Genomic DNA, 22,020 nt, shown 5'->3' on the forward strand with positions numbered 1-22,020 from the left:
ACATTCTACTAATGGCTGCAGTCCAAACTTCAAAAGCGGTTCCTCATTATGATGAATTAATAAATATTCCAGGTGGCCATAGTGTGACATTTATTATATTATAAATTTTAATAACAACTACGACATGTACCCGGACCTACTACTGGGTCTGGGAAAGCTATTTTTCCGAAACACTGCATGCTATGAAGATTCTACTAATGGCTGCAGTCCAAACTTCAAAAGCGGTTCCACATTATGATATGGAACATTTCCGTCGACATGTGTCATAAAATGGCTGAAAATATTCCAGAAAGAATACATGTTTTAATTCAGTTTGACTCCACACCTCATTAAAATATGATATGTAAACCATTCTTGCCTTATCTCTTAGAGTCCTAATATTTGGGTAACATAATTTGTAATGTATATCATTCCAAATCATGACTGGTTTAAGGGTGGGCAAAGCAAATGATCATCTGAGGTGCTAGCGTTTCTGCACGACCCTTGGAAATTTTAGCTAAGGTGGAAATATTTTCTATGATTTTGCAAATTTTATGCATTTTGTGGGATGCATATGCCTTCTTCAACCTTAAATTTCTGGGCGATAATGATTTCCATGTCGAAGGTAACCACACGTCCTACTTTTAGCAGGACAGTCCTGTTTTTGAGTCACTCTTCTGCTTTTTTTTTCGTGTCCAGTTCTTTCTTTCTTTTTTTTTTTTTTTTTTTAATAATGCTATGTTTAGCTCTTTTATTTTGAAGTAGTTATTAAAATAATAGTAGTAGTTCTTTTAACTGAATAATAAATAAAATTTAGTAACATAAACATACATCCTACTTATAATCCTATCCCGTTATAAGGAACATCCTGGATTACCGATGTTCTTCTGTAACCCCTGATACTATCTATTTATGCTCATGTTTCCATGTAAGATGCGATTTAAAAAAAAATATATATATTTTGTATATATATAATATATTTATATATATTATACTTAGTAGATATTATCGCAAAATTACTTAAGAAAACTACCATATGATAAAAGTAAACCATAAATGAAAATAAACTTCTTGTTTCCTTCCAGTGCACTCATAATAAATCTTATTTATTTTCTTCTGTTTTTTTTTTTTTCTTTTCTTTTCTTCGGTGCTCTTATGAAAAATAATCTTATTAGATAACATTAATTGATTAGCGAAAGTTTGATTTCGTGTTAATAATTTCAAAATTGAAAAAGTGGTAATTGTTATTTGAAACGTGGATTCACCCCCAGCCTGAGCCTTAGATATTACTTCCATATTAGATAAGACTTTCGTTTCATTTCACCTTTTGTTTACAATTCCAAAGGGATATATTTAGTAATTCAGATATACTTTTTAAAAGTACTTTATATTTATTTAATTGTTTATCGTACGTAACACAGTACTGTTAAATTCACGTAATTCAAAATTAATAAAAAATGTAAGATAGGATTATATTATTTATTTGTATAATTCACATAGCACTAATTCTTGCCTATTGTTTATTCCTTAGGCTTCTTCCGCCGCAGCATTCTCAGCGAAACAAACTCATTGATTTCTTTGAGCACAAACGTGTGTGTGTTCTGCCGTATAAACTATAAGTTTATTCTCACAGTTTCTTTGGTTAATTCTTAATTCTCTGTTTTATCGTATTTCCCTTACAGTGTTTTATCTTTTATCATTTTGCCGGAATCATTATACGCTCGACATTGCAATTTCTTAAGTAATTAAGTTTCGTAATATCCTTGCAAATGCTGATTTGCTGGCTTCATTATAAAATTTTCATTATACAATTAATGGCATATTTGTGTTATTCATTCATTGCTGCTGAACTCTGTGACTGACCAGTTTTCGTTCATAGTGCAGTTGCACTGCAGTTTTTATCTGTCGCTCATTATAATATGTTTAAGCAGTAAATTGGTTCACTGCCAAGTGCCAATTTTGAGCCCGTGGGGTGCGTTAATTAAGCTGCGCATGCGTCTGTTTTAAAATGTGTTTAGTTTTTACAAAATGGCGGATGCTCGAGGAGGGGGGTTGGATATGGTTTTTAATAATTTTAACGGTGAAAATGCAGTTTTTCTTAGAATACAGCAAGATATAGACAACGCCAAGACTCGCCAAGCGACGAGATATGGCATCAGACTTTTTAGAGATTACTGTGCCCAACAGGGTGTTGAAGCAATTCATAGTCTGGCCCCCGGCGATATTGCTCGGCTTCTGAAGGGATTCTACGGCCAAGCTCGCACAAAAGATGGGCAACGATTTAGCGTCAATTCCATGATTGCTATCCGGTATGCTATAAATCGGTATTATCGCTCGCCGATGGTGTATAGGAAAATTGACATCGTAAAAGATCCAGTTTTTCATGATGCTAACGAAACATTCCGAGCTGTGCTTAAAGAGTTAGATAGGGAAACCAGAGGAACAGCATGTCAGAGGGAGTTGCAGATGGTTGACGTTGACGACCGGCGTAAACTTCGTCACTACTTTGAACATGCAATAGGCACGCCGAGGGGTCTCTTACAAAAAGTTTGGTATGATTTGATGCTGAGGATGGGTTGTCGAGGTAGAGAAGGGCAGAGAATGCTAAGCAGAGAATCTTTTGGTATAGCGACAACAGCTGATGGAAAGCAATATATTTATCAGGTGAGAAATGTTTTGCTTGTAATTTTACTTTTAGAGTGAGACTGGAAGTTAAGATAGTGTAAATATATTATCAAGTGATATAATGTTTTCAAGGTTGATAAAAAAATAAATTTTTGCTTTGAGATCGACGTGCGTTGAGTTAAGTAGCTTCTGCTCGATGTGTTTTGTTAAAATTTAGAATATTTCGATTAACGAAGAAAAGTGTTATCATTGTGTGCGTGCGTTTTTTAAAGAAAGTATAACAATATCTGACATGTTAATTGTGATTAATGGATATATTATTGCACGTGTAACTCGAAATCATATGAGCACTTAATTTGAGCTCTCCTCCAGGGAGGGGGGGGATACTAGTTTTAATATGAAAAAAAAAAAAAGTATGTTTTTGTACGTTGTTGATATATAGCTATTGAACATATCCGTTTCTTTTAGTTTGTATGTCACGTATACCAAATACACTATCATCTTAGTATCATAACGTATTTACCAAGTAACCAATTTTTAATATCTGCCACTTAGTATATGAATAATATCAAGAAGATAGTAAATGAAACCTTTACAATCTTCAGATCACCAATAAAAAATATAGTAATGTATTATTATAAAAATATATTCTATTGAGGAGACGACACTATGGTCGATTATTCTCTTGCTGCTAAGTTTTGATGTGTATTTTATACAGATCTTGGGTTGCCTTATTCACTCAGGATGGCTCTCCTGCATGGGCCAATCTTCATATTCTGGTGAGGGTAATCACAAGTAGACTTGTTATTTGTTTGACTTGTACCATTATAATCAATGGTACCTTTTAGTTCCCAGTTCCAGGATGAGCCTACTATTGGATGAAGACTACTTTATATTCATTCATTTTGAACCAGATATGTTTCCCATTTTGTATGCTTGGTGTTTAACTTCTGTGTACTGCCCTTCCTAAAAGGGTAATTCCAGCTTTTTTTTTTTGTTGGGGGGGGGAGAGCATATGAAAATTATTTAGTTTATAGATAATGCAGAAGGAGAATATGCTTTGGGTTAATCACATCAAATACACCCCCCCTCCCTCACTTCTTGACAGATATCTGTAGTATTAGTAGAATCTAAGTTAAAGAAAATGGAATTTCAGTAAAATTGAAGTAATAAAAGGTTAGCAATATTATAGTACAGTTTGTCTTGCATTGTAATGACAAACACTAACTTTTAGAAATGAGTTTTCATTTCAAGAGCAGTAGTTTTGATAATGCACATTCACTTTGGAAGCTGTTTTACACTTGGGAATAGAAGTAAGGTGGAGCAAACTGAGTAAATAGGATGGATGTTCCCTATGAATGAGCTGTTTTTCTGATAAAAACAGATTTCTGCTTGATTCATTAATTTTGACCCTGTTGAACAGTGATTTCTTGTATTTTTACTCTAGTTTCATCTGTTCAAAATAAGATGTTGAATAGGATCAGAGTTATGCTCAAAGGAACAGCATTTATATGATTTCATGCAACGGACTACTAGTAGTCAGTTGCATGAAATCTCACGTTTAGTACTATTATATTTGACTTGGGTCAGCTGTGGTTCAGTGGTTAGCATGCACAGCCACAAGTTAGGAAGTTGCAAGTTCAAGCTTGTATTCTGTTCAAAAAAATGCACGGTGCATTGGCACTGTGGTGCTGAAAATCTGGTTGCCATTAATAAATATAATTTATTATATAAATTATGGTTAAAGCACTGGTTAAATAAGCACTGCAGGTCATCTAGACAAGACTTCAGTTATAGCTCGGACACAGCATGGTTTTGTTAAGGAAAAGTCTTGCCTGACCAATTTGATTGGATACTATGATGCAGTCACAAAAGAACTGGATGCAGGGAATAACTTTGATATTATATACTTGGATCTTAGAAAGGCTTTTGATACTGTTGCACATGAAAGACTGCTGCACAAATTGGAGCACTGTGGCATTGGAGGCAAATTGCTGCTATGGATAAAGAGGGGGAGAAGACAGAGAGTGGTAATCAATGGACACTGCTCATCGTGGACTAATGTTATTAGTAGAGTCCCTCAGGGTTCAGTATTGGGTCCATTATTGTTTTCTGTATTTATAAATGATATTGATGATGATATATCAAGCTTAATGTCCAAGTTTGCAGACGATACGAAGGTTGGCAGGGTTGTCAAGGACACTACTGACACTATGCTACTGCAACAGGATCTGGAAAGGTTGAGCAGATGGGCTGATACGTTGCTCTGGGGTTGCTGTTTCCCAAATTAAGTTTAACATTGAGAAATGTTAAACTTCATTTGGGAAACAGCAACCCCAGAGCAACGTATCAACTCTGTGGTACAACACTGACAGTGGTAGAGAATGAAAGGGACCTGGGGGGGGGGGTTGTGCAGGCAGATATGAAGTTCTCTGAGCAGTGCAGACAGGCTGCAAGAGTAGCTCATTGTGTATTGTCAATGATATATAGGAATTTTTCTAGCAGGGATAAGGAGGTGATTATTCCCTTGTATAAGGCAATGGTCAGGCCACACCTAGAATACTGTATACAGGTCTGGAGGCCTCATTTCAAGAAGGATGTAGAGCTGCTGAAACGAGTACAGAGAAGGGCAACAAGATTAGTGAATGGAACAAAGGGGTGCTCTTACGAAGAAAGGCTTAAGTTTTGCAAATTACAGTGTCTGAAGACTAGGCACCAGTGAGGTTGTTGTTTTGGTTTTTAGGAGCATTAGCAACTAAGGCCATATTGCTCTGGGAATATGCGGTGGTCATTCCCTTGACCTTTCCGCATCTTCCGTATTTGGTGGTGACGGGCTTGAACCCCGGTCTAATCTAGAAGCGTGTGCTACGCACTGCTGCTCCTTCCCACCTGGCTATGGAGGCGCCACCAGCGAGGTGATCTGATAGAGTGGTATAAAGCCTTGAATCGTTTGAGCATGCTCAATGCTGATGGGATTCTTCCTCTTGCTCAGAATAATCACCTGAGAGGGCATAAATTCAAATTGAGGAAAGACAGATGTAGGATAGATATGCGGAAATTTGGCTTTAGCCAGCGGGTGGCTGGTTGGTGGAACAGACTTCCATCCCTTGTCGTGGAAGTTGATAGCCTAAATAAGTTTAAGGCTCAGCCGGACAGGTATTTCGAACGAACAGAGGGGTGAAGTGGAATTGGTTATTTTTTATTTATTTTATTTTATTTTTTGCTCTTGCTGCATAAGCTTGCTTTCTTGCATCAAATGCATCTACTAATGCTAATGCTAATATACAGTACTATATTTCTGAATGTGTTATCTTTCTATCCATTAAAATAATTTTCCTCCTAGTGATATTTATTCAGACAATGGGAGAAGAGAGATGCAGGTTACGTGGTAATACGTAACAAATACTAATATGTGTAACAGAAGCTTGTTTTACTGTGGTAAAACAAGCTTCTGTTTAAGCATTGTCATGCTAGATAAACCACGTGCACTTGCTATGTTTATCTAAAATGACCACGCGGTATCATTCTTGATTATGAATGATACTGTGTAAATCGTATTGTAAATATGGCTATTGAAGCATTAGTTTGTGGCAGGGAGTTTCAAAAGATGCAGTAAAATATTTTTGCTATCACTAATTTAAGCATGTGAGGAAACATATATATACAGGAAAAAAAGCAAAGGACAATTTCCCCATTTGTTTCACTAGTATGTAACATAAGGGGCTCACATCTGGTGAGTATAGGCTTGGCACACCAGTGAGTATAGGCTTGGCACACCCAGGGTCCTGAGCTGGATATCATCATTTTTCCATTTTTCTATTTCTTGGTGATTCAACCCCCCCCTCTCTCTCTTTCTCTCTCAGGGTAACTTGGAAATGGTTGGTGCAGCATAAGCCTCAGGCTTCCTTGCACTATGTGGCTAGTAATAATAATAATACGTATGTATTCATATTCATTCAAAAGAAGTGAGCAGGGGGCAAAGCCCCCTAGTATTTATTATAAATAAATGTTTTCAAAAGGTTTTTCTCTGAAAAGTTTTTTTTTTTTACTTTTGTAGGATGTATTTTGTTATTGATTTTAAAGTTGACATTTAAGTAAAATAAAGCAGAAATTACTACTTATAGCATGCTTAATTTAGCAGGCTTTTAATTGGATGGGGGATATGTGCATAATTTATTTTCTCATTTACCTGATGTAGGAGTGCAAAATTTTGTACATATAAATATAAGTAATTTTATGAACTGGAAAAGGCTGTATTCTGAGAAAGTTGTAGTATTGGCAGCATAATGCATGTGATAAAACATATTATTATTATCCATATAGTGCAAGGAAGCCTGAGGCTTATGCTGCATCAGCCAAAAAAAAAATTTCCAAGTTATCCTCTGAGAGAGAGAGAGAGAGAGAGAGAGAGATCACCAAAGAAGAGAAGAATGATGATATCCGGTGGCTCAGGACCCTGGGTGTGCTAAGCCCATACTCACCAGATGTAAGCCCCTGGGATTAAATATATATAAAGGAAAAAAAAACAAAAGACACTTAATTTCCCCATTCCTTCCAATAATTTGTTCCTTAAATTTATTTCAAACTATCCATCTCCACAATAATAGCAGGAAGTTTATTTCAACAATTGATTCTTTTTCCAGATGTGAATTTCTGCAGCTATCCATTTCCAGTTTAAATTTATGCCCTGTTGTGTTTTATCTGAGAAAGGGCAAAGATGCTGTTAGCATTTAGTTTACTTACCTCTTTTAAAGCATTATACACTTCAGTTATGCACCACCCAGATGCCTAGTTTCCAGATACTGTAATTTACCGGGTAACTTAGTCTTTTCTGGTAAGAATATCTTTCTGTGCCTGCAACTAATCTTGTTATTCTCTTTAACCTTTCCAACAGTTGTGTAATGAGGTTTCTAAATCTGTATGCCGTGTTCCAAATGTGGTCTAACAATAGCATTATACAATGAGATAACTGCCTGTTGTTTTTTATTTTTTTCCCTGTTGGCAAGGTTCATATACAGGGTATTTCAAAAGTGATGGTCAATAATTTAAAGGTGAACTGTACAGACTACAATATGCAAAAAAAGCCTAGTAAACATGTACCCTTAAGTGAATCATTTTCGAGATATTGCACATTTCTAGTTGGGATCCACCACTGACAAGGTGAACTGTACAGAGTTGGGATCCACCACTGACTTATTTGTTTAGGTTAGGTTATGCTATGCTTATTCTCTCTCTTTCCCCTCTCTCAATACTATGAGACGTAGCAGGCATACTAGTACTTGTCAAAGGATAGTCAACATGGAAAGAGGTTACAGCAACGGAGAGTATGCGGACATGCACTTCATGTATGGTAAAGCCAATGGCAGTGCACTCGAGGCTGCACATTTGTTCCAAGAAGCATTTCCCCGCCGAAGGCAACCCAACAGGTGCATATTCATCAGGGTACATCAATGCCTTAGAGAACATGGGTGCTTCGCACATGGAGTATGAGGAAGTAGGCCCAAAAGCATAACACCTCATGTTGAGAAAAGGATGTTAGAAAGAATAGAACAAAATACAGGAATTTCGACAAGGAGGGTTGCTCTGCAAGAGTGTGTACTGAGTCAAAGCAGTGTGTGGCAAATTTTACATCGCCAATTAATGTATCCCTACCATATCCAGTGTGTACAAGGTCTCAGCAATACAGCCTACCCTCCCAGTGGATGCAACAACAGTGTCTCCTGAACCCCCAATTTTTAAATAACATTTGTGTTCACTGACAAAGCTGGGTTTACTTGTGATAGTATTTTTAATTTTCATAACTGTCACATTTGGTCCAGAAAAATCCTAATGCAATTCAAGAGTCACAACAACATCAACGTTTCTCATTGGATGTCTGGGCAGGACTACTAGGAGACAGTCTAATTGGACCACACTTTCTGCCAAACAGGCTAACAGGAGAGCTGTACCTTCAGTTCCTACAGAATGTTCTTCCAGACCTCCTTGATGATGATAATGTTCCACTTCAGCAATGGCAGAACTTGTGGTTTATGCATGATGGTGCATCGGCACATTTTGCTCGAATTGTTACTCGATATCTAACTAGAAGGTATGGTCAGTGATGGATAGGTAGAGTTGGGCCTGTAACATGGCTTCCCAGATCACCAGACTTAAATCCTATGGATTTGTATCTGGTGTCATGTAAAAAGCTTCGTGTACACTTCTGACATTAACACAGTTGAGGAATTGCAGCGTCGCATTGAAGGAGCCTTTCAGTAAATTAGAAATGACCCAGGAATGCCTGAGAGGATTTGCAACTCAATGCATAGAATACTACAAAGCTGCGTACAGATGCAAGGACAGCATTTTGAACACTTTTTGTAACATCCTGTAACATGTAACGTTCATAAAATCCTGTGGTGTTGAAACCAAAAATTAAAAATGTATTATCGTATGTTTAATAAAACTATCCTTAGCAAAGGATTCGCAGCTTTTTGCTAAATTAATGCTCCCATAGTCAGTGGCGTATCTTAACAGAAAATGTGCATTATTTCAAAAATTATTCATTTGCAGCCTGATGTTCACTGGGACTTTTTTGCTTATTTTAGTTTGTACTTTACACCTTTAAATTATTGACCATAATTTTTGAAACACCCTGTATATCATTGACCAAACCATGTGGGCTTTTCAGCAGCTTGCTTGCACTGCTCAGTTAGACCGTGGTTCGAGCCTGTCACCACCAGATACAGAGGATGCGGAAAGGTCAGGGAATGACCACCGCATATCCCGGAGCAGTATGGCCTTAGTTGCTAATGCTCTTTAAAACCAAATAACAAGACAACATAACAAGCACTGCTCAGTGGATTTTATGTCGAACTGTACAACTAGACCTAGATCTTTTTCGTATTACACTACACATCAAAATGAAAACGAAACAAACTCACTTGACTTTATTTCTGGGAAGTAATTAATTATGGACTTTCACTATTTGAAAAGAAATTCATAATTGAAATATGGCAGATGTGGGTTTGGAAAATGGATATATTCGCTCTCGTGTGTGTGTGTGTGTGTGTGTGTGTGTGTGTGTGTGTGTGTGTGTGTGTGTGTGTGTGTGCAGGGCACACACATGAGAGCGAATATATCCATTGCCCCTGCACAATTGTAAGTGTGCAGGGGCACGCCGACTGGGGGTGCAAAGGGTGCATCACACCAGGCGCTGAATATTTAGAGGTGCCTACGCTAAAGACTTAAATTATATAATTCTTATATTACAAATCTCAATAAAAAATTATAAAAAGCAAGGAAAATTGATTTTACGTAATGACATAGGTAATACAATTGTTATTGTTAATATAGTTTACTATAGGTATATATTTTTCTTTGTTGTAATAAACATTGCATTTTTTAAAATTTTTTGTGTTGATATTTCTGTAAAAAGTTTTTTTTTTTTGTTTTCTGTAGTTAATGCAAGCTACTTTTTTAAATCTGTCTGTAATTTTTATTTTTGTTATCCTTTTTGTCTCCTATTTCTGATAAACGTGGAAAGAAAAACCATTTGTTTTATGTTATGCAATTATTTTCTTTCTGTAACTTTGATTAAAATATAATTATAAAACTTTTCAAGTGGAGAGTTTATTTTTAATATTCCCTTTATATTTTCAATGCAGAGCTGCATATCTGTTAGAATTTAATTTTTTATAGATTAATTTTAAAAGCGGTAAAGAATATCTACTAGTTGTGTTTTTTTGCTCCATAAAAAAATTTTAACCTATACAGGCGGCAAATAAATAAATTTGACTCTGATAGCCGAAAAGGCGTTCGTTTTTTTTGCTAGTCATCGTATAATGGTTACTATATAATATTAGTATGTTATATGTTATTTACTATATAATATTGGTGTAAATACACCGTAGTTTACCCGTAAGTTTAACTACATCTAGTAGTGTAAAGGCATCGTTTGATTTTATCTCATATTGTGGCTATCTTCACAACAAGATACCAGGTATTGCACTACTTCGAATAAACAACACTTCTCTAATAGAGGAGACACCCACCGATGAGTGAGCCAACAAGCTCTGAAACGCTTCTGGGTGATGTTGCCCACTGAGAATAAATAACAGTAGTCTCCTTTATTAGAGAAGTGTTGTTTATTCGAAGTAGTGCAATACCTGGTATCTTGTTGTGAAGGTAGCCAGAATATGAGATAAAATCAAATGTTGTCTTTACACTACTACATGTAGTTAAACTTATGGGTAAACTGTGGTGTATTTACACCATTATTATATAGTTAATTTCAACCCATAACATTATGCCTTTTGCATTTAGTCTTCAAAATAAGACATGTACATACAAATCGAACTTGCCTTCATTAACTTTTCAGTGACTGATGAGAAAACAGTTGATGTAAAAGGCCTAAAGGGGCGGCAAATTATTTCTCTCACCCAGGCGACAAACACCCTGTGTGTGTGTGTGTGTGTGTGTGTTAGAGATATTCCAAATTCAGCAGTAATTACAGACTATTGACAGGTTTTCTCTATGGTGTCAGCATACAGAGAGCTGCAACTTTCATTACTATGTACATACCTGTATTCTCTAAAACAAAATAGAAACCAAAACAGGCTAACCAGATAAGTCTGATGGCACTGAATGCATCAGGTCACATGACAGAATCATGTGACCTTTATGTATGTGCAGTACTGTAACTTGATTTTTACAGAACACTCAAGCTTCCCAAACAGTTCATTCTGAATAAGTAAAATTACTGTAGTTTTAAAAGTACATTTTATATCACATAACTTTGTTAAATTGATTGAGAGAGTGCTATTCAGTCTACTAAAAATCTTAAATGTTAAGATTAGCTTACATTTTTTAAATTATTAAAATATCAGAAAGAAGTTTCTGATTTTCATATGCAACATTGATGAAGGGAGAGAGGGTGTAAATGTCAAAATTTGTGGATGCTGGAAAGATTGGTTGGTAGAATCGATAATGAACAGTGCTGACTACTGCTCCTCAGGATGACTTGAACAGATTTCAAGAATGGTAAGAAAAATGGCAGATATGTTTTAATGGCGAAAATGCAAGGTCTTATCAACTCTTGGAGAATAGAAACACCAAAAACTTAGTTTTAATTCAACCCCACCAAGTGGGGTTGAATTAAAAACAGTAGAGAAAGAAAGAGATGTGGAAGTTATGATACGGGCAGATATGAAGTTTTCTAAGCTGTGCAAACAGGTAGCCAGGGAAGCACATGGTGTCCTATTGATGATTTTTTGAACAATAGCCTGTAGAGACAGGAGGTCATAATATCACTGTGTATGGTACTTGTAAGACTATACTTTTAATACGAGTCCAAGTATGGAGACTTCATATAAAAATAGACATTGAGCTTCTTGAAAGGGTCCAAAGATGGGCAGTTTGCATGGTGATATTGTCAAAAGGGTGACTATAAGGAAAGACTGATTACATGAGCTACAGAGCTTGGTAACGAGGCACCTTACTGGGGGGGGGACCTGATTGAGGTTTACTAAACCCTCTGAGAGGGTTTAGTAAAATTAGTGAAGGTGAAATTTTTACTGTTTTAAAAAATTCAGAACTCTATGGGCCATAAATTCAAATTAAGTGCAAGAGGTTTAGACTGGATTGTAGGAATTTTCTTTTAGCCAGTGAGCTGTTGATTACTGGAACTAGTTGCATCTGCAGGTAGTTGAGGTTGACAGTTTGAAGAAATTCAAAGGTTAACTGGATAGTTATTTACCTGAGGAGGAGGGAAGCAAATAATTTGTCTATTTTCTTGTCTACTTTTTATAAGATTTTTTTTTTTTTTTTTGGCCAGTGCTGCAAAAAGCATGTGGCTTCCTTGCACTATGTGGTTAATACTAAATGTGCATCTACCGCTATCCCAATATATTATGGTAGGCTGAAATTGATACCTAGAACAATAAGCTGACATAGAGTTCCTATTATGCTCTTTCTGTGACTTATTGGCAGAGAGATCTATATTTTGGTATTTAAAAACCCTTGCTGCAGAATCATTTTAATGAAATTGATCATGTCCGTGTGAAAGAAGTCTGGCCTTTGTGCATAGAATAAATCTGCTCATTTAACATTTCTTTAGAACCTCAGTCCTGAAAGGTGTTTTTAAATCATTAGCATTAGCATTAGTAGAGGCATTTGATGCAAGAAAGCAAGCTTATGCAGCATCAGCCAAAAAAAAAAAAAAAAAACCCACTTCCACTTCACCCCTCTGTTCGTTCAAAATACCTGTCCAGTTGAGCCTTAAACTTATTTAGGCTATCAACCTCCACCACAAGGGATGGCAGTCTGTTCCACCAACCAACCACCCGCTGGCTAAAGGCAAATTTCCGCACGTCTATCCTACATCTGTCTTTCCTCAATTTGAATTTATGCCCTCTCAGGTGATTTTTCTGAGCTAGAGGAAGAATCCCATCAGCATTGAGCATGCTTAAACCATTCAAGGCTTTATACACCTCTATCAGATCACCTCGCTGGTGCCTAGTCTCCAGACACTGTAATTTGCAAAACTTAAGCCTTTCTTCGTAAGAGCACCCCTTTGTTCCATTCACTAATCTTGTTGCCCTTCTCTGTACTCGTTCCAGCAGCTCTACATCCTTCTTGAAATGAGGCCTCCAGACCTGTATACAGTACTCTAGGTGTGGCCTGACCATTGCCTTATACAATGGAATAATCACCTCCTTATCCCTGCTGGAAAAATTCATGTATATCATTGACAATACTCCATGAGCTACTCTTGCAGCCCGTCTGCACTGCTCAGAGAACTTCATATCTGCCTGCACAATCACCCCCAAGTCCCTTTCATTCTCTACCACTGTCAGTGTAGTACCACAGAGTTGATACGTTGCTCTGGGGTTGCTGTTTCCCATGTGTAGTACTTTACATTTGTCAATGTTAAACTTCATTTGCCACCTCTCAGCCCATCTGCTCAACCTTTCCAGATCCTGTTGCAGCAGCATAGTGTCAGTAGTGTCCTTGACAACCCTGCCAACCTTTGTATCATCTGCAAACTTGGACATTAAGCTTGATATACCATCATCAATATCATTTATAAATACAGAAAACAATAATGGACCCAACACTGAGCCCTGAGGGACTCCACTAATAACATTAGTCCACGATGAGCAGTGTCCATCATCAGCAGTCAGGCTGCAGTTTGTAACAAATGTGGCTACATGGAACCAGACAGTGATTAAAGTTTTTTTTTTTAATATTTCTGGAAAGGTTTAAAAATATTTTTTTTCCATTGCATTATTCCTTCCGACAGTTCTTTTCTTAGTCCAAGTGTCCCCAACTTTTTGAAAGGGTGGCCCACATAGGAATGTGCAGAGTAGTAGGTGGGCTGTAACCAAAATTTTGTTTCACATTTTATAATGCCTGTTTTATTAAGTAGTCAACTGTACACACACACACACACACACACACACACACACACACACACACACACACATATATATATATATAAACTTTGCATATGATGCATAAACGTTTTGCATAAACGTTGCATATGATGCAACAAAGCAAGTTTATACAGCATCAGGAAAAAAAAACAAAAAACTTTCCATTTCACCCATCTATTTGCACCACAAGTTTGTCCAGTTCTTGAATTTATTTAAGCTATCAACTTCTATAATGACAGATGAAAATTTGTTTTAGCAATCAACCACCTGCTGGCTGAAGGCAAATATTTGTAACACACCTATTATGGGCTTGGCACATCTAGGGTCCTGAGCTGGATATTATGATTCTTCTCTTCGTTGGTGATTTCCTTCTATTTCTGACTCTTGGCTGGTTCAGCAAAAGCCTCAGGCTTCCTTGCACCATATGGCTAATGATGATAATAATAATAATAAAAAAAACCCTCTTTCCTCAATTTGAATTTATGCACCCTCAGGTGCATAATCTGAGCAAGAGGAAGAATCCTATCGGCATTGAGCTTGCACAAACCATTCAAGGCTTTATACACCTCAATTCGATCACCTCGCAGATGGCTGGTCTCCAGATACTGCAGTTTGCAGAACTTTCTTGCTAACAGCGGTGCCTCCGTAGCCAGGTGGGCAGGAGCAGCAGTGTGTAGCACACGTTTCTTGATTAGACCGGGGTTCGAGCCCGTGACCACCAAATACGGAGGATGTGGAAAGGTCAGGGAATGACCACCGCATATCCCCGGGGCAATATGGCTTTAGTTGCTAATGCTCCTAAAAATCAAATAACGTAATCTTGGTAACAGCAACCCTTTGTTCCACTCACCAATCTCATTGCCCTTCTCTGTACTCGTTCCAGCAGCTCTACATCGTTCCTAAAATGAGGCTTTCAGACCTGTATACAGTATTCATGGTGTGGCCTGACCATTGTATAATACAAGGGAATAATTACCTCCTTATCCCCGCTAGAAAAATTCCTGTATATCATTGACAAGACCCCATGAGCTGTTCTCGCGCCCTGCATGTACTGCTCAGAAATCTGACTGCACAATTTCCAGGTCTTTTTCATTCTCAAATGCCCTGAGTGTAGTGCCCCCACTGTAGGTATATTACTCTGGGGTTACTACTACCCATATGCAGTACTTTGCAGCAATGTTAAACGTCAGTTGCCACCTCTCAGCCCATCTGCCTAACTTTTCTAGATTCTATTGCAGTAGTGTGCTGTCATCACTGTTATTAACAACCCTGCCAACCTTCGTATTGTCAGCGGACTTGGACATTAAGCCTGATATACCCTTATCGATTGGCACACTATGGCTACAGATGCTGATGCACTTAATAAATCCCAAAACAAACAACCCTCATCAATATCCTTAAAAATTACAGAAAGCAACAATGGACCCAGCACTGAACCCGGTGGGACTCCACTAATAACAAAATTCAAGAGCAGCAGTGTCCATTGATAACCACTCTGTCTTCTCCCACTCAACCATCCCTTTATCCACAGCAGTAACTTTCCTTTAATGCCATACTGCTGAAATTTGTACAGCAGTGTGGAATTGTGTGCAACAGTATTAAAGCCTTTCTTGAATCTAAGTATATGATATAAAAATTATTTCTTGAAACCAGTTCCTTTGGTACTTCATCGTAGTATCCAGTCAGATTGGTCAGACAAAATCTCTTCACAATAAACCTATGCTATGACTGAAACATAACTGCACAACTTGTCTAAATGATCCTGCATTACTTCTTTAACCACTGACTCCATTATTTTCTCTGGAACAGAAGTTAAGCAAGTAGGTTTGTAATTAGTCATGTCATCTTTTCATTCCCCTTTGGGAATTGGGGATACATTTACACATCTCCAGCCCACAAGGATCTTCCCTGAATCCAGAGATGCTCTCATAATTATGACTAAGGGTTTGTTTACCTCCTATGCTACCTCCCTTAATATCATTGTATAGATCCCATGCACTCTAGGTGCCTCTTTTATGTTTAACTTCAACAATTTTTCTTCCAATTTCCTTGCAGTTATTACAAAATTATTCAGCTCCCTGTTAGAGTTTGATAAACTTCTGGCATCCATTTCCCTACAGAATTTCTCTCCTATGAATGTAGATACAAAATACCTATTCAGTTTGTCAGCAACCTGAGTTGGATCATCAACATCAAGTGGGCTACTGTGATTCAGCCCCTTCCTTCCTTTCTTCCACTGTTAATATAAGTGACGTGTTTTCTCCTTTTCTTGGCATTATTTTCTGGAGACTTATTTTAATCTGCCTTGGCTTGTCTAACCTCCTATGTGACTTGATTACAGACTACTTTATATCTTCCATAGGCTTCTGTATTACCTGATAATTTATATGCATCCCATCCATTTTTCTTCTCTGCTACGTGTCTCAACAGTCCATCTGACATCCATTTAGGTGTAAGGCTTGAACAGTATTTCTTATTTGGTACGAAAAATCTAGTAGCATCTATGATTATTTCCCCAAATTCTTCCAATTTAGAATTTGTGGTTAGTAACATCATTAGTTGATCCTACTGTACAGAATTTAAAAATTGTATGCGACCACTACTGATGTCTTCTTACAAAAGTAAAAACCCTTTTCTTTACCCTTGATGTTCTTACATCTTTAAGTAAATTCCACATCAGTGCATTGTGATCACTCCCATCTAGTGGTTCTTTATTTGCAGATTATTAATGCATGATGAATCACTCCTGATAAACAGATTAAGATTATTGCTCCCCCTTGTTGCCCTGCTGACATGATGCTGTAGAAAACAGTCTCATAATCGACAAAAATCTTGCTAGTGTGCTACTGACCAACCTACAAGTTCCTGTCAATATCTGGAAAGTTCAAATTCCCCATTATAAGACTTTATAATTTACTGGCCCACTCTATTTCTCTGTACAGTTGTTTGTTGTACTCATCAGTCATTTGGCCTATAACACACTCCTAGTCTCATTTTTGTGTTCCCAGTACTAATGTCACACCAAACCGACTCATTATTGTACTGGCCACCTATGCCAAGTGGATGCTCTGCCTTAGATTTTATGTGCTTCTTAACTAAGAGCATAACCCCTTCCTCTTTCATCCTGTCTGTCCTTTCTGCAATCATTGTACTCCCCATATTCAAATTCTGCATCCCTTGTATCTGAGTGACACGTCTGATATCCCTATAATGTCTTCATTTGATGACTTTATCAGCCCTTCAAATTCATCAAATTTATTCACTATGCTCCTAGCATTAATATATGTGCAAGTATATTCAAATGTTCTTACTCTTAGTTCCCTAACATAGCCCATGTATCTTTTTGTTCCATGATGACCCCGAAGTCTCAGAAACCTTTCCTTCCAGGCTGCTGCCTGTAACAATATTAGCAGTGCAAGAATCACTTTCACCTCTGCCTGCAATTCTAGTTAAGCTATTAGTCTGTGTATCCCTCCAAGCTAGCAATTTTCCAACCCCCCCCATTGCTGCATCGATAGCATCAGCAAATGCTCTATTCACGTGTATCCCATCCCTGTAAAAGCAGTCTCTCCTGTTAACAAGCACACAACATGCTGAGAAAAATTCTCCCCAGTGAGGCTTGCACAGTCTTTCCAGGGCTGAATTTATTGACAGGGCTGTCATCGTGTACTCTTTCCTATTATATCTGGGCAGAACCGCAGATGCCTTCAAATTTAACCCTAACTTGCAACTTTTTCTCAGTGTTGCTCTGTACTTAGCATTAGTAGAGGCACATGATGCAAGAAAGCAAGCTTATACAGTATCAGCCAAAAAAAAAAAAAAACCTTCCCATTTCACACATTCATTTGCTCCAAATGTTTGTCTAGTTCTGCCTTGAATTTATTTAAGCTGTCAGCTTCTACAACAGATGGAAGTTTGTTCCAGCAATCACCCACCCATTGGCTAAAGGCAAATTTCCACATATCTCTCTATTCACGTGTATCCCATCCCTGTAAAAGCAGTCTCTCCTGTTAACAAGCACACACCATGCTGAGAAAAATTCTCCCCAGTGAGGCTTGCACAGTCTTTCCAGGGCTGAATTTATTGACAGGGCTGTCATCGTGTACTCTTTCCTATTATATCTGGGCAGAACCGCAGATGCCTTCAAATTTAACCCTAACTTGCAACTTTTTCTCAGTGTTGCTCTGTACTTAGCATTAGTAGAGGCACATGATGCAAGAAAGCAAGCTTATACAGTATCAGCCAAAAAAAAAAAAAAACCTTCCCATTTCACACATTCATTTGCTCCAAATGTTTGTCTAGTTCTGCCTTGAATTTATTTAAGCTGTCAGCTTCTACAACAGATGGAAGTTTGTTCCAGCAATCACCCACCCATTGGCTAAAGGCAAATTTCCACATATCTGTTCTACAACTGCCTTTCCTCAATTTGAATTTGTCCTCTCAGGCAATTAATCTGGGCAAGAGGAAGAATCCCAGCAGTGTTGAGCATGCTCAAACCATTTCAAGCCTTATACACTTAGTGACACTCTGATTTCTAGGCAAAATGATATATCTCTTTTGGGGATTACCCTGACTTCTAATCTCTCTTGGCACAAGCACATTACAAATACTGCTTCCTCTGCATCTAAAAAACTTGGTTTTCTCTTTCGCTCTCAGCGTTACTTTTCTTCCAAACAGCTGCTCACTCTGTATAAATCGCAAATCTGCCCTGCCATGGAATATTGTTCCCACATCTGGGGTGGTGCCCCCAAAACCTCTCTCAGGCTTCTTGATTCCATTCAGAAGAGGGCAGTTAGGTTAATTAATGATTCATCTCTAACAGAGTCTCTCTACTTGCTTTCTCATAGACATACTGTTTCTGCTGCATGCCTCTTCTACAGATACTTCCATGGGCACTGTTCTTCTGAATTGGCTTCTATAATTCCCGCTCTCTCTTTCAAAACAGTCCGAACACGTGCCCACCACCAGCCAACATCCATTTACTGTCCAGCTTCAAATCCACAGAACCAACTTTTCATCTTCCTCATTTATTCATTCAACTGCCATTTTTCTGGAACAACCTTCCTTCATACGTATTTCCTAAAAATTACAATCTATAGAAGTTCAAGTCCAATGTCAACAAATATCTTCTTTCGTCTTCTCAACCTCCAATCCAAGCACGGTACTAAGTACTATAGGTTCTAATACCTCGTGTTTGGGGTTCACATAAAAAAAAAAAAAAAAAAATCAGATCACCTCGCAGGTGCCTAGTCTCCAGGCACTGTAAATTACAATACTTAAGCCTTTCTTCATAAGAGCAACCCTTTGTCCGTTCAGTAATTTTGTTGCCTAAAATGTGGCCTCCAGACCTGTATACAGTACTCAAGGTGTGGCCTGACCATTGCCTTATACAAGGGGATAATCACATCCTTTTCCCTGCTAGAAAATTTCCTGTATATCATTGACAAGGCACCATGAGCTACTCTTGCAGACTGTCTGCACTGCTCAGAAAACATATCTGACTGCACGATTACCTCCAGGTCCTTTTCATTCTCTCTACCACCCTCAGTTGATATGTTACTCTGGGGTTACTGCTACCCATATGCAATACTTTGCATTTGTCAATGTTAAACTTCAGTTGCCACCTCTCAGCCTATCTGCTCAACTTTTCTAGATCCTGTTGCAGTAGCATACTGTTATTAGTGTCATTAACAACCCTGCCAACCTTCGTATCTTCTGCATACTTAGACATTAAGCCTAATATTCCATCATCAATATCATTAATAAATACAGAAAACAACTACTTGTTAAATAAGTCTTCAGATCTCCTACTCTTACTTTTATTAATGCCAATGTGTACAATATTACCTTTTGTGCCCTTAAAAGGTGACATCTGCTCTACAACATCATCACATTTTCCCCTGACAGTCATATCCTACTGCTATCCCGGCTGTCATTTCTGCACAATATATTTTTCATTTCCCTGGCAGTAGCCCTCCTTTGGGACCATTGCATTCTGCCTTGTGGGCTTCCACTGTTACCTGATGTGCAAGTGCAAACTCTGTTGTTCAGGTGGGCAGTTGAGAGCTTGATGGGCTCTCAACTTAATTCCTTCGAGGACATCTACTGTGTTCTTCAATTTCTCATAAGACCCATCAGAATGCTGAGTTAAAGCATAATATCCTCACACTCTTTACATCGAACATACACAAAGACATTCCCCCTTGGTAGTATCATATCCCATTCCATATAGATCTGCAAACATTAAAGAAGCAGTACATCTTGTGAGGCTGTGATTTGGGGGACAACTGACCTCCTCGGTTCTCCTCTGAGCCACAGCACTTCCACTACTTTGAGGCATGATTTGTGTTCAAATTCAGTTTAATTGAGAATGCTAAACTAAAGTAATATTCTTAAATGCAATAATAATCCTATAAACAGTTATGCAGTAATAATAACGATTATGCTATCAAGTTTGTTATCAAGCTTATGCTATCAAGTTACATTATCAAGTTTACATTTGCATTAGTAGAGGCATACGATGCAAGAAAGCAAGCCTATATAGCATCAGCCAAAAAACCCTTCCCATCTCACCCATCCATTCACTCCAAATGGAAGTTTGTTCCAACAATGAACCACCCACTGGCAAATTTTTGCACATTTATTCTACAACCGGCTTTCTTCAATTTGAATTTATGTTCCCTCAGATGAGTTCAGATTACATTATGGTACATTATACTGTTATGCTTGTAAGGTTAAGTTAATTATAATAGCTAATAAAAATTATGTTCTAATGCCAACATATGTGATTTGAACTCCTGTGATACCTATTTTCACTATGGTACAAAGTTATGAGACATGATATTTGCGCCAAATTACCAATACGAAAAGGTTCTATGTATGTTGAGTAGTAACCTACAAAATCTCTAGTTAATTTTAAAAATAAACTAATGGACATGACTAGGACTATAAAGTTATTTATAGAATATGATTTAATATGCTAATTAGGTCAATAAAATGGCAAAGGTTTTCAAAAAATTATCTATTAACAGGAACTGAAAATTCTTCGACTAGCACATGGATATTCAAGCTTGCTCAAGTACAAGTTTGCATCTCATTTATTTGCCACTACTAATACTAAATGTAAAAAATGTACAAACAATCTGAAATACAAAAATGTGGTCATTTATAAAACTACTTTAAATGAGGTTTCGTTATAATTGCTTGCTTGCCAAACACAAAGCACTTGAACCTCAGCATGAAAGGGGACTCTTTAATATTTATTAAATTGTGATACTCAGGCATATCAGAAGGTAATGTAAAGTTTTATTTCAAAACTCAGTGAGATAAAGAAATTATATATAGTTATAAAGAGACATAGTCTATTAAAATCTAAGGTAGTTCATCCAGTTGACATGGGTGCCAGTGCAATGTTTAGTCAGTTTGGTGTGACATAAACACTGGGAAAGCAAAAGAGCATGTTATAGGCCTAATGGCTTTGAGTACAACAAATGACTGTACAGAGAAAGAGCCAGTAAATCAGATTATCTTATAATGGGAGATTTTAACTTTCTAGATATTGACTGGAACTTGTGATTTGGTCACTTGCACTATAGCAAGACCTTTGTGGATTTATTGGATGGCTGTTTTCTACAGCAAAAAGTAGTAGTGGCATGTGATGTGATGCAAGAAAGCAAGCGTATGAGCTTATGCAGCATCAGCCAAAAAAAAAAAAAATTACAAAACAATCCCCTCTAAATATTTGTCCAGTTCCTCCTTAAATTTATTTAACCTATCAACTTCCCCAACAACAGATGGAAGTTTGTTCCAGCAATTAACCACCCGCTGGCTAAAGGCAAATTTCTGCACATCTATTCTACATCTGTCTTTTCTTAATTTCAATTTATGCCCCCTTAAGTTCGTAATCTGAACAAGTGAAAGAATCCCATCAGAATTCAGCTTGCTCAACCCATTCAAGGCCTTATACACTTCAACCAGATCACCTCGCATGTGCCTAGTCTCC

At 37.5% G+C, this 22,020-nt stretch overlaps 1 protein-coding gene across 1 annotated transcript in view; it reads left to right on the forward strand.

Moving 5' to 3' along the window:
* Window positions 1–2,007: 2,007 nt before the first annotated feature.
* Window positions 2,008–22,020, forward strand: part of LOC150080754 (uncharacterized) — a 161,395-nt gene continuing 141,382 nt past the window's right edge. Inside the window, exon 1 of the mRNA XM_090380807.1 lies at window positions 2,008–2,643. Coding sequence (XP_090236933.1) covers window positions 2,008–2,643 — 636 coding nt within the window. The remainder of the gene's footprint in view (window positions 2,644–22,020) is intronic.

Source organism: Mastigoproctus giganteus, chromosome 9 (genome assembly GCF_048544385.1).
Source record: "Mastigoproctus giganteus isolate SK-2022 chromosome 9, ASM4854438v1, whole genome shotgun sequence".
Lineage (NCBI taxonomy): Eukaryota > Metazoa > Arthropoda > Arachnida > Uropygi > Thelyphonidae > Mastigoproctus > Mastigoproctus giganteus.